The sequence below is a fragment of the Nelumbo nucifera genome, chromosome 4, assembly GCF_055504915.1.
Source record: "Nelumbo nucifera cultivar China Antique chromosome 4, China Antique-T2T, whole genome shotgun sequence".
NCBI lineage: Eukaryota > Viridiplantae > Streptophyta > Magnoliopsida > Proteales > Nelumbonaceae > Nelumbo > Nelumbo nucifera.
The window spans coordinates 77659684-77673300 of NC_142652.1; the positions used below are offsets into that span (position 1 = coordinate 77659684).

Genomic DNA, 13617 nt, shown 5'->3' on the forward strand with positions numbered 1-13617 from the left:
GATCTCCTCCTTCATTGCATTTGTCCATTCAGGAACAAGTAAAGCTTCTGCAACACTCTTAGGAAGGGAAACACTATCAATAGAAGAGAGAAAAGCACGAAAAGAGGGTGAAACATTCTCATAGGAGAAGGAAAGAGCTATTGGGTGGTGAGTGGTGCATGTCTGACACCTTTCCTCTTAGCAATAGGAAGATCCAGATCACAATTAGAAGTATCAAATTCAATGGGTTCTGGGTCATTAACTGGAACAATAGTACTTGGATGCAGTGATTGATTCAACCCCTGAGGGTCCGATGGCGCAGGTTGCACAGCTTCAGGATGCTTTATGTCTATTGAACTTTGTTGATCCCGGCCTTGACTTTTATATCGCTGTCTACGAAAGACCCGAAATGGAGGAGGGTCAGGAGGAGAAGGCAACAAAACATGCCTCTGTTTCTCCTCACTTGGACTCTCCCCCTGAGGAGAAGCAGGGAAGAAAGGCACATCTTCAAAGAAAGAAACATCCATGGATACAAAGTACCTTTTGGAAATAGGGTCAAAGCAACGATAACCTTTTTGGGAAAGGGGATAGCCAAGGAAAACACAAAAAATGGCTTTGGGATCTAGCTTACCACGGGTAGGAGATAGGTCATGGACAAAACACTTACACCCAAATACACGCATAGGGATAGGAAACAATGGAGCTGTAGGGAAGATGAGTTGATGAGGGGACTTGTACTCCAAGAGACGAGATGGCATCCGATTGATAAGATAAGTCGTAGTCATAACGGCATCCACCCAGAACCTTTTTGAAACATTCATGTGTATCGGCAACCCTCAAGCAACCTCTAGGAGATGACGATTCTTTCTCTCTGTGACCTCATTCTGTTGAGGGGTTCTAGCACAAGAACTACAATGAATAGAGCCACAAGTTTCAAAAAATCCTGTGAGGTCACCATGAAAATACTCTTTGGCATTGTCTGATTGGAAAGTTCAAATCTCTGTTTGAAATTGTGTATATACCATACATTGGAAGGCTTTCACAAGTTTAGGAACTTCATCTTGAGAGTGCATAGGATACACCCGCGTATATCGAGAGAAGTCATCAATGAAAGATATGAAGTATCTGTAGCCATGCTCCATTGGAATATTTACAGGTCCCCAAACATCAAAATACACAACGGAAAAAGAAACACCTGATCTTTTATTACGTAAAGAAAATGAAGTTCTACAATGTCTGCTTAGCTGACACACTTGACACTGAAAATCATGAATTGATACAGACTTAAACAATTCTAGAAACAAATACTTCAAAGACTCAAAGGACAGATGACCCAAACGGTTGTGCCACAAAGTAACCTGACTCTTATTTGACTGATTCAAAGACTCTGAGGCCGTAAGACCAACTTTATTCTCCAACACATAGAGACCATTCACCATGTTCTCTTTACCAATTGTCCTCCCGGAGGCCAAATCCTGAAAGACACAAGATTGAGGAAAAAAGATTACTGAGCAATTCAAAGAGTGTGTAATGCTGTTAATAGATAGTAAATTAATAGGCAGTTTTGGAACATGTAAAACATTTGATAAAGGTAAGCCAAATGGCAAAGATATAGATCCTCGACCAGCAATGGAGGAGAAGGATCCATCAGTTAACCTCACTTTATTCTTGCCAGAAAGGAGGGTGTATGATTGGAAAAAGGTGAACTTACTAGTCGTGTGATTGGAAGCACCAGAGTCGATAATCCATGGAGATTCAGAGGTATCAGTAGACACATGGAACGCAGAAGCTAAGTTACCTGAGGAAGAAGCAAAGGAGGTTGAAGGAGTGGGTCCCGAATCTATTTGTGTGAAAGCCCTACCATATTGCTCCAAATGGTCACGAAAGGCAGTGATAATATCTTCCTTAAGATCAGACCTAGGGGGGCAATCCTGAGAGTTCACAGTAGGTCCTCCACTCTGCAACTCATGAGAGACCAAGTTGGCCGATGTGAACCTCTTCTGATTTGGTTTCTTGTTTTGTTCTTGTGCTGATTTCTTATTTAGGTCCTGTGCCCACTTCAGCTTACCATGCAATTCCCAACATGTTTCCCATGTGTGCCGAGATTTCTGATAATGAGTGCACCACAGTTTATCCTTATTTACCCTTGTTTACATGCTGCAGACTCGGCTTGCAATTGATAGATTCTAGCATAGTGTCTCTACTCGAAGTAAGTTGACCTTGCTTGTTCCCATATTTCCTTCGCTGTTTTGGCCCACATAAAGTTCTGCTTAACTGATGGTAGCATAGTAGTCAAAAGCCATGACATAATCATACAATTTTCCTGGTCCCACTTATCATATTCAGCAGTACCAGTCCTAGGTTCTTTCACTTTTCCATTGGTATACCCTGCCTTACCTCGGGCTGTGATGTACAGCCGCATCTCCTTAGACCATGTCAAATAATTTCTGCCATCTAAGGGAGTAATGGTTGCTGGAAAGCTCATAGAGTCAAGATTGCTGTTCATTCCTCCTTGGTTGAAAGAAGTTCCAGATATCGCAAAGTCTTCAGAGGCCATAACAAAGGCTGTTATCAGAAGATTCAGACCTACAACCCTTCTCCCACAGTTCACACACTCACAAACACACACAACCCTTACTGTAGGGTTTAAAAACAACTGCAGTCACAGCAACACAGCACTTGCTGTCACAAATCTACAGGTCTATCTGACCTTACAAGGGCTGGTTTAAGTTACACACAACCTCTACGGTTCTGCTGATGTATTTCTCCATCTGAATAAGGTCATACATGACCTAGACAAGTTCTTCACCCACACAGTTTTGGGTCACAGACCCACAAGAGGTATTAAACCAGTCTACACCATTCGGCTAGAGCAGATTTCAAGGTGTTCTTGGTAACAATACCAAGAACCAATGAAAACAATCACTTCAGTATAGGTTCCTGATCAGTTTGATGAGTTCTGAGAAACAGTCCACAGACGAATGGGAGAGAAGAGAAAAAAAACAACTACTGACCTCAATAGAACTCAGTCAATCATCTGTCGAACTTGTTTTCTTTTCCGTTTCTGTTAGAAAAAGAGAGAACAGGATCCACCAGTGAATCTCAATGCAGGGTCGAACTTGTTTTCTCCACTTTCAGTCCAGATATGTGTTTTGCAAAACCTTCGATCAGATAAGATGCCTCTTACAGAGCGATGCCCTGCTCTGATACCATGATCTCGATCAAGAGGAGAGAGGAGAAGAAAAAGAAGAAAGAGAGGAGAGAGAGAGAGAGAGAGAGAGAATAGGCAAGAAGAATTTTGACCAAAAACTCAAACTGGTGGTGCCAGTAATTTTGTATTTATAAGATAGGGTGACTATAAAAAATAGAAGGTAAAAAGACAAGAGTGCCCCTGGGCACATAACTATAAAGTTACATCAAGGAAGAAGGAGCTTTGGGAGTGAGTGATTACGAAGTTCATGAGACTAGAGGAATTGAGCTTTTCCGAGCAGTTGGAAGTTGAAACAACCGCAGAGGTGTGTTTCCAAAGCACTTCCATGAGGATACATCTTCGCAGTTGAGGGCAAAGAAGAGAATAGGATTTAAACAAATTGCTTCAAGGTCTGCTGGCTTCCAGGGCAAGAGGAAGGAGCTTTGGGAGTCGGTGATTACGAAGTTCATGAGACTAGAGGAATTGAGCTTTTCCGAGCAGTTGGAAGTTGAAACAACTGCAGAGAGGTGTGTTTCCAAAGCACTTTCATGGTTTTCTGAAGACAGCGATGCACAAGAAAATGTTTCCGCCAAGGAATTTGGTGTTCATCCAGTGAAAGAAATTTCCAAAGTTCCATATGGGGCAAAGGAGGGCAACGGAGTGGCGGAAAGAGTTGAAATGAGTGGAAACCAGAATAAAGAAGACTTTCCAAATAAAATGTGAGTTTCAACTCATCAAACAGTACGGTTCCCTCTTGTGACTTCAGTAGTAAAGGTTTGGTCCAGGAATTAGGGGGAGTCACAAGTGATGAGTTTGATAAGAGGGTGGGTGAAGAAGTTTTGAGTTCTTTAGTTTTCATTGGAAAGTTGGGGAGGGATCTGGGGAGGAAGAGAGTTGAAGAAGTGTCGAAGTTGACTAATCATGATTCATGAAAACCCCAAGGCAGGGGAGCTGAGAAAAAAGAAAGGATCCAGGCATCCAGCAATGGGCAGCTCATTCATGTCACAAAGGTTTTTCATTGCCTCAAGGAAGGACTGGTTGGGGATGGTCCATGTGGCAGATTCAAGAGAAAATACAAAAGGAAAGGATGTAAGCTCACAGCTAGAAATCAGAGCTGTCTCACAAACAAAGGTGATAAGACAGTTTAGCTGTGGATTCAGATAAGAAGGCTCAGAGCACTGACATAAAGGATTTTGAGAGGAATCTGGAGGAAGAGAGAGAGAGAGAGCAGGAAGAAAGCTGAGGAGAAAAATATTGAAAAAGGGGGAAGTAGTGAGGGGGGAAAGGAAATAGGAAGGAATAAAGCTGAAGAAACTCCCAAGGCAAATACAATGGAAAGAGGAAAAGTTGGCATTGATCAACTAGTAGATAGACAGTTGGCAGTGGGAAATTTCTTGGTCTTTTCTTTTTGGGGGGAGAAGCGGTGGTGAGGAAGGCAATCGAACAATTTGAACAGGATAGAAGGCAGGAAAGTAATAAGAAGACTGTAGTTGATGGGGGGGGTGGGAAATGGGAGGAAGGCAAAGGAGAGGAGACTGGCATCATTGATGAAGAGTAAAGTGTTTTCTGGTATGATGCAGGTGAAAAGGTGAGGCTTATGTTTCTGTGGCTGTTCTGCTTTTGGTTCCCGGGCTTAGCTTGTGTGCTCTTGCGGTTGTTGCAATTTTGGGTTTTGTCTTTATGTTTCTTTTGGGGTGGTTGGTTCTTGTAAGATTTTTGGAGGGGTATTGGGTTGGGATTTGGGTGAAAAAGTCTTTCATAGGAAAATGTTTGGGAAGTTGTTGTTCCTTAGCTTTATGTGGAGGTGTTCTCTCAAAACCTATCTAGGTTTTTATTTGCTTTTTCTTTTTAATGAAGTTTCTTTTTACTTATCAAAAAAATATCAGGGATATTTGGAAAAAAAATATTACCAGAAGATTTGGTATCACCACCTAGCATATAGGAATATTTTGGGAATATATTGCCAAATCTCACCGATATTGTGAACCATGTTATGACTTATTGAGCCAAAGTATGAAAGAGGCCACATACTCACATTGAGTTATCTCTGTCTCAAATCCTAAGTGCACCCTGTTTTGTACTCTTATTATTATTAAGTTTATATTACATATGTTTTATTTTAGTCCTACTTATTTAAAACCTTTTGTTTCAAAGGTATTTGTCCACAAACTTAATTTTGCATTTAATCTTCTGTTGGTTTTATCAATTAATACTATGTCATCATCAAACAAGAAGCACCATGGGACACCTTCCTGAATATGTTTGGTCAATTTATCCATAACTATCGCAAATAAATAAGGACTAAGTGCTAAGCCTTGGTGCAAACCCATCGTAATTCATAGGATTCAGGATTCATTAAACCATTACCCTCTACAACTGAATACTAGGATTTCATAAGTGATAGATCCAGTGATCTATAGGATTCATGATTTATTGAAGTGTTATCCTTGAGAACTCAATTTAAGGACCTGAGTTTTTTCTAACATCAAGTATAGGCAGTACTTCATAATTCAAAATGAGTTTGTTTCCTTTATGTTTATTATATAAAATAATATATGAATGCAATATAGTTATGCTATATATTTTATAAAAATGTTAATTGATTAAGATATATTATAGGGTAAATTACAAAGACCCCCTTGTACTATGGGGTCAGTGACAAAGTCCCCCCTGTACTTTTTTTTTGCAACAAAAACCCCCCTGAACTTTAGCCGTTAGACAAAGACCCCCCTTGGCAGTTAAGTTAGATGACGGAAAGCGTTAAATTACCAAAATACCCCACTAAACTTTTTCTATTTTCTTTTTCTTGCCCTTTTTTCTCTTAAAACCTATTTAACCTAATGTTTTCCTTCTTTTTGAGTTTCACTTCACATACCATGATTATGGCCTTGATGTTTTCCTCCTGACTGAAGCTGCCTGGACTGAAGCCGGATTCCTCTCTCCTCTATTTTTTTTGCAAGAAGAGCACTGACAGGAAAAAAAGAATTGAAAAAGAGGGAAAGAGTCCAAAAAGAAGGAAAACAATAGGTTAAATAGGTTTTAAGAGAAAAAGGGAAAGAAAAAGAAAATAGAAAAAGTTTAATGGGGTATTTTGGTAATTTAATGCTTTCCATCATCTGACTTAACGGCCAAGGGGGGTCTTTGTCTAACGGCTAAAGTTCAGGGGGGACTTTGTCACTGACCCCATAGTACAAGGGGGGTCTTTGTAATTTACCCTATATTATATATCATATAATAGTATATTATAATATAAATATGTTATACAGCATTATATTGAACATGCATATTATTGTATAGTATAGTACAATATAAAACAAATATGATTTTTCTCAAACCAAATGTACTCTTTATTCTTTTTTATTTCTCTTTCAGAGAACTTTCATTTTTTGGGAAAATGAACCTATTCTCTATTTGTTTTCCCACCATTCCTGGCCATTCTTTTTCCATAATTCCTTTCTAGCAAGAAACAGCAAGAAATGGCAGAATGAGAACTGAAACAAAAACATGGCCTTAGTATGCTAACATGCAGCTAAGAATGTCTGTCCTGTTACTAAGAAAACAGAGCATTAGGTAAGGGTGCTGGATGCCATTGCTGGCCCCCAGGAGACCCTCTTCTACTTCAGGTCGATGGACTATTTTTACACCAGATAAGGGAAACCAGTATATCACAAAACATTTCCAAAAGATCAGTTTTGCTAGGAAAGTTGACAGAATACCTTTATAAAGAGGATTAGACCACTAATTGGCTTTAGAGTCTCATGGATCAACCTCATCCAATTCACATGAGTGGACCAAATAACTCCTTTCAACTTTACTTTTAAGGTAATGCCAGTAGTTCCTGATTGCTATTGGTGGTCAGACATTATGTCAAAATGATCACATGGAGCAATGCTGATTCTAGCAATAGCAATCAAATAGTAGGAGTCCTAGTTTTATGCAATCACTGATAGAATTCTCTGAACCTAATTTCTGTTACAGTTCTTACTCATCTTTCAAGCCAGCTCAACCATTTTTTTGTTAGGTCCCGGTTACCCTGATTTATCCTTTGCTATACAATTTTCCTCAGCTTATGGTATTGTCAATTGGACATGCATGTGCTGTGTTTGAAAAGTGATTGGAAGGATAAATTACTAACCTTTAGGAAGTTAAGATAAATTGGCATGTCATTGCTATTCTTTTTCCCTCATGTTACAATGCAAATTTAAATAAAGATTACAAGCTCATGCTTGGAAAACATGAATGGTAGTGTTAATTCCCTGAATCTAAATTAGTACAGTTGTTTACTGATTTAATGAAATAAAGTATAGATTGTGAGAAGAGCATGAACTTACAAGTTTTTAATCTTTGCAAGTTTAATCACTTTGCCAATTCTTGATTAAATATGGTCAGCATAAACCACTCATGGGCCAACTACTGATTCAACTAAATAAAGCCCTACCGAAACCCAAGGTTTTAGATCATGGATTTTATTTAATCAATTTAGAAACTATGTAATTCTCTTTTTCATCAATGGTTATAACTTTTTCATTTCTCATTGGCTTTCATTTGGTAACCTATGCTTGTTATATTGTTCATGGCATGGTCTAATTGCTCTCCTGTATTTTGATCTCTGCCCATTCCAGAACTTCCGCCAGATGCTTGATGATAATCTGGAACTTCTAGTGAAGCTAAGAGACTTAATCATCGATTGGGTGCAAGAAGGGTTCCAAGAGTTCTTCAGATCACTTGAAAATCACTTCCTTTTGCTTTCGGGAAGAAATAATTTAACCAGTCAAGATCAAGGTTCAATGGATGGAACACAAGGAGACAAAATGCTCATGGGACTTGTGCTTGTGCTGGCCCAGCTTTCGATTTTCGTAGAACAAAATGCAATTCCTAGAATTACCGAGGCAAGGATCTGCAAAAATTTTATTCTTCTGTCTTAGTGGCATCATATAGCATTGATTTGGTTTTGAAGAAATGGCCTTCTAGTTCCACACTCTGACAGGCATCTCACCATAGTTCCATCTTCTATTTGTCAGGAAATAGCAGCTTCTTTTTCTGGTGGTGGTGTTCGAGGTTATGAACATGGACCTCCATTTGTTCCTGGAGAAATCTGCAGGATGTTTCGGGCAGCTGGTGAAAAGTTTCTGCAACTTGTATGAATAAAAGCTTCTCTAGATTTTATTATGTGATTTTTAGATCATTTAATTGTATGAATATAGATATTTCTTGTCATTAAACTGATTTCTTAGTTTTTGTATTAAGAATTTTCTTTTGACAATGACATTAGTTTGTCACACTATCATTATTCTTAACCAAAGTCATGGGAAATCATTTAGAAAAAAATGCAATGTAGTTGATATATGAAAAATTAGTTTCTATTTTATGAGGGCTTCTGGCTCATTTCATACTCATTTCTTACCTGATGAATCTAAATGTTAGAAGAGGTTTGTGTCAGTCCCACCAGTCCCACACCCAGATAAAGGAGGGTAATGTCAGGTTGGCAGTGAACATTAAAATTTTTGCCAAACTCTTATGGCTATGAATCCAGTTGTTAGAAGAGGGAAATTTTTCCTTCACCAATTTGGAATTTATATCCTAATCTTGTTCCCTTATCAGCTTATATTGTTATAGAACAAATTACAAAATAAATTTGCTGTGGTTAAGTTTATTGATGAACACTCAAAATTTTCCCCTTACTTCAGTAGAAACCAAACTTTGCTTTTCTAATTGAACATAAGATCTATAAAACAGTAAAACCTCTTTAAGAAGCAATTTAGAGAGCATAGGCAGGCCTTTTCTTTATCAATGCAAACCAATTATCATCTACTCAAATTCCATCTTTAAATCTAAGCTTTAGAACAGTTAAAAATAGTTATTACATTTTCTCACTGGAAACTATAAAGAGTACTTGTTGCATGATGGTCAATATTAGATAGGTACTAACCCAGCATGAGATAGAATAATCCTAATGCTGAAATCAAACAGAATCTCATCCTTGTTATTTAGCCTAGCTGATTTACAAAATTGAGTATAGTATTATCACCTAAATTCATTGAAGAAATGCTTCTTCCCCAAATTCATTTACTGTGTCAAAAAAGATTCTGGAAACTTATCCAAGAACCTAATTTCGAGTTTATTTTTGTTTTCAGTATATAAATATGAAAACCCAGAAAATATCAGTTCTTCTGAAAAAAAGGTTTACAACACCTAATTGGATAAAGGTCAGTGCATTTTGTAAGTCAACTCTTCTGCTTCTTGATTTATAATATAATTCAATTACCTTCTTTCAGAGAGAACATTGAGATAGCAGTTTGAAATTGGCATGCCTAACTTTTTCCATAAATGACATTACAGCACAAGGAGCCCAGAGAAGTTCATATGTTTGTTGATTTATTTCTTCAAGAGGTTTGTTCATTTTAATCTCTCTTCACTCTATTCCCATAGGTTTATTACATTATACACTGTAACTATAATAACATTAAACATTGATTTTATTGGTGATCTACATGAAGAATGTGACAGTGTGTTTGAATTTCTCATTGCCTTAGTTGGAAGCAATAGGAACTGAAGTAAAGCAGATTTTACCTCAAGGACTCATCCGTAAACACCGTCGATCTGACAGCAATGGTAGCACCACTTCCTCTCGTAGCAATCCATTGAGGGAAGATAAAATGACTAGGTCAAATACCCAACGTGCCAGGAGCCAACTTCTGGAAACACATCTTGCGAAGTTGTTTAAGCAAAAAATGGAGATTTTCACAAAAGTTGAATTCACACAGGTATGAGTTAAACTTGATGCAAAGAGTCACAAGTGGAACAACGTATAACATGTTTTGCTTCTAAATTTTCAGGAGTCAGTTTTATCAACAATAGTGAAACTATGCCTTAAGAGCTTGCAAGAATTCATCCGGATGCAGACCTTCAACCGGAGTGGATTCCAACAAATTCAATTGGATATCCAGTTCCTGCGGGCTCCTTTAAAAGAAATTGGCGAGGATGAAGCTGCCATTGACTTCCTATTAGATGAGGTAAGTTTTCTCAGGAGATAACTCAGAAGATTTCAGTGAAAGAAAGCATAAAGGAGAAATTGCTTGGTGCAATGGTAAAATCTCAGTCTGACATGTGTCAGAACATGTGTTTGAATCTGAGAGTGGCCACTTTCTGCAAAAATATGCCTAAGGTTAGGTCCATATCCAGTCTACCCATCCCAAGATCCCAGATAGCTGGGACCAACATGGGGTAATGACCTTTTTCTATTAGAGCAAGGAGGCCTTGATTAGGGTGAGTTTACCTGCTTTGGAAATAAAATTCTTCCTCCAAGTTTCTAGTCTCTCACATTTTTCTAAGATGGAAGCTCAAAATTCTACCTTCTTAGGGTTGTCTCCCAAAGGTAAACTAAGACACTTTAAAGGCCAATTTTCCACTTTACACCCCAAAGCAATGCTATATCAACAATCTTCTGATGGGGAACATTAATACCAATAATACTACTCTTCCCTAAGTTGGTTTTTACCCCCGTTACTGCTTCATAACAATTGAACACCCTCTTCAAGTTGAGAAGGAACTCTAGCTTGCCCTCAGTAAAGAAGATAGTGTCATACTGGGAAAAGTAGTGTTATCAGTGAGCTGAATATTCTCCCTACCTTCCCCAAAACCTTTGACTAATCCCATGCCACTTGCTTTCTGCATGAAGGCATCTAGAATATACAACCAAAGATAAGAGGAGCAGAGAGAAGGGACAGGCTAGGCGCAATCCCCTTGTAGCCTTAAAGAACCCTTGGGGGAGCCATTAATGAGATCTGAGAACTAGCTCCCCCTGAACACAGCCCTTCATCCAACTAATCCATTTCAAACCTTGGGGAGCCATTAATGAGAAAACAGCTCTTTGAAAATCTATTTTGAATACCAAACCTCCAAGGTTGATTCTCTTCCTTAACACCTTCATTAGCAATTGGAATGCTGTTAACTATTTGCCTTCCTTGTATAAAAGCACTTTGCACAGGAGCCACAACTTCTCCAATCACCCTTTTTAATATGTTTGCTAGAATTTTTGCTGCTATCTTTTAGAGAGGCTGCCAATAAGGCTGATAGGCTGAAAATCTTTCACTCCTAACACACCTCCATTTTTTGGAATCAATTTAATAAAATTTGAATTGTTGCCCTTATTTATTTTGGCTGACCTGAAAAAGTCATCGAAGGCTTCAAAAAGATCAAACTTGATAGTGTCCTATCACTCCTGATAGAAAGCCAACAAGAAGCCATTCAGGCCTGGGGCCTTATTCTCATCCAGAGAGAAAACTGCTTCATTAGTTTCATCCTCACTGAAATTTCCAGCCAGCTCCTAGTCTCAAAAGAGAGGATTGGACTTTACCATGTGGCCAAAGGTCTCCAACATCTATCAAAAGGAAACAGCTCTGTAAAAAAATTAACAATCTCTTCCCTGATTCTGGAAGGCTCCTCAATCAACTGAACACTCACCTGCAACTTAGATTGTTCTCTTACAAGAAAAGAGGAAGAAGAGAGGGGAGAGAAGAGAGAAGAGAAGAGGAAGAAAAAAATGAGTCAAAAGATCAGTTCTGGCGGTGCCCAGCTTCTATTTTATATTAATGTGATGTAACAAATAAGATACAAAGAAATTACAAGTAGATCCCTGGCGGCACACCCTAAAAATAAAGAAAAGAACATGCTGACAGCAGCCTAGGCTGACAGCATTCTAACAGCAGAAGTAAAAAACTTAAATCTAACAACAAAAATTCTTCCTTCTCCCATTTGCATACTTATGGAAAAACTGAGTGTCGTTGTCTCCCTCTTTGATCCACTAGAATCTAGATATTTGTCTCCAGTAGATCTGTTTTCTGAAGACCCCCTGCTCCCATTTTGATTGCAAGTTAGTTCTGACTTGTAAATCATTAGTCTTTCTCATCGAGCTCCCTCAACTCGGTCCAAATACTATTCTTTTCAACAGAGATTGGGGGAAATATAACCTTACTCCACGATTTCAAATTTTGTTTAACATACTGCAATTTCTTCAAAAACCTGAAACCAGCCCACCTTCAACTTGACACTCAGCCACCATACTGCAATTTCTTCAATGCTGCCTGGACAAAGTTCTTAGTGAAATAAACTTTGTCCAAAGTTCTTGAAGCCACCATACTGCAACCCTCTTAACAAAGTTTATTTCACTAAGCTCGCTTCCCAACCCTCTCACAGGGTACCTATCTGTATTTTACCCTAATATTAAGTATTCTCTAGTGTTGACACATTTTGAGAACCACTTTGCAATTGCTCTTGGGAAATCATTTGCTTACTTTGCCAAATGGACTGAATAAACATCATTTGATGTTGATGAATAGGTGATTGTTGCAACTGCTGAGCGGTCTATTGATCCAGTTCCTCTTGAGCCTGCAATCTTGGAGAGACTAATACAAGTAAAGTTGGCTAAGAGCCGGGAACAAAACCCAAGTTCTTAATGAACATAAGAAGTATAATTATCAGAGCTGATCAGCTCTCCATTTGGTGCTGCTTGAAGTACATACATGCCTTGATTCTTTTTTGCCAAGGAAGTAGTTCTTGCTGACCAGCCAAGAACAGGATGGTCTTGCCACACAAGAATGCTAAAACTGGTTTTTGCAGCTGTAACAGTCCTTGAGCATTGTTTTTGTTAGGACAAGTTGGGCAATTCCAAGCTTTCCCAGCCATTGGTTTTACAGTTTCTTTGAATACAAAGATGGTATTGATCAGTACAATGATATTTCTTCTTGAAGCAGGTATCAATGGTAAGTCTTTGGGCATATGTAAATTGACTACTTTGTAATACTAATGCTCTGAATGAAAGGGTGGAGAATTTTTATGTACCCTCTTGTAAGATTTGAGAGATGAATAAAGGGTTTTTCTTTTATGCATTGATGTAAATAAGTGATCAATCTTGCAGCTTCTCGCTTCTAAGTTTTTCTTGATGATATTGGGAATTGGAATTTTCGTATATTATATTTTTCGTGGTTCACTGATGCATCAGTCAGAAATGCTAGTTAGTATTCTGGCTTTTTATCCTTCTCATGTTTCTCAAAGTCAGGGTTGATGTCTGACTTTTAGATGTCTATATTATAAAACCTGGACACTTAGGTAAACCACATAGGTACAGAATTCAGAATGTTGAATACAGTTCAGTTGGTGGGACGGAGTGTATCAGGCATATCGTGGTTTTTGGGTTACAATAGGCCAAATCCTGGCAGTTAGGACATTTGGCCACCTTTGAAGAGTATACCCCTCCTAATTTCCTGGCTCAATTTTCAAAACTTAATTATTTTATTTTATAAGTATATTATTCCCCTTTGAATCGGATGTCTTGATACTAAAATCCTAGGGTGGGTGAATAGGACTTGGTTGGATCAGCAAGTGCGTACGCAGTGGCTCTCTACTCTTGAACACCTCAAATTTACCTTGCTCTACTACATCCTGCTTCC

At 38.4% G+C, this 13617-nt stretch overlaps 1 protein-coding gene across 1 annotated transcript in view; it reads left to right on the plus strand.

Annotated features, from left to right (window-relative positions):
• Positions 1-13052, plus strand: part of LOC104605083 (Vps51/Vps67 family (components of vesicular transport) protein) — a 62029-nt gene extending 48977 nt beyond the window's left edge. The window contains exons 14-20 of the mRNA XM_010269700.3: positions 7792-8058; positions 8191-8307; positions 9304-9375; positions 9509-9559; positions 9703-9933; positions 10006-10182; positions 12508-13052. Of these exons, the coding sequence (XP_010268002.1) occupies positions 7792-8058; positions 8191-8307; positions 9304-9375; positions 9509-9559; positions 9703-9933; positions 10006-10182; positions 12508-12624 (1032 nt within the window). The 3' untranslated portion in view covers positions 12625-13052. The remainder of the gene's footprint in view (positions 1-7791; positions 8059-8190; positions 8308-9303; positions 9376-9508; positions 9560-9702; positions 9934-10005; positions 10183-12507) is intronic.
• Positions 13053-13617: the final 565 nt, after the last annotated feature.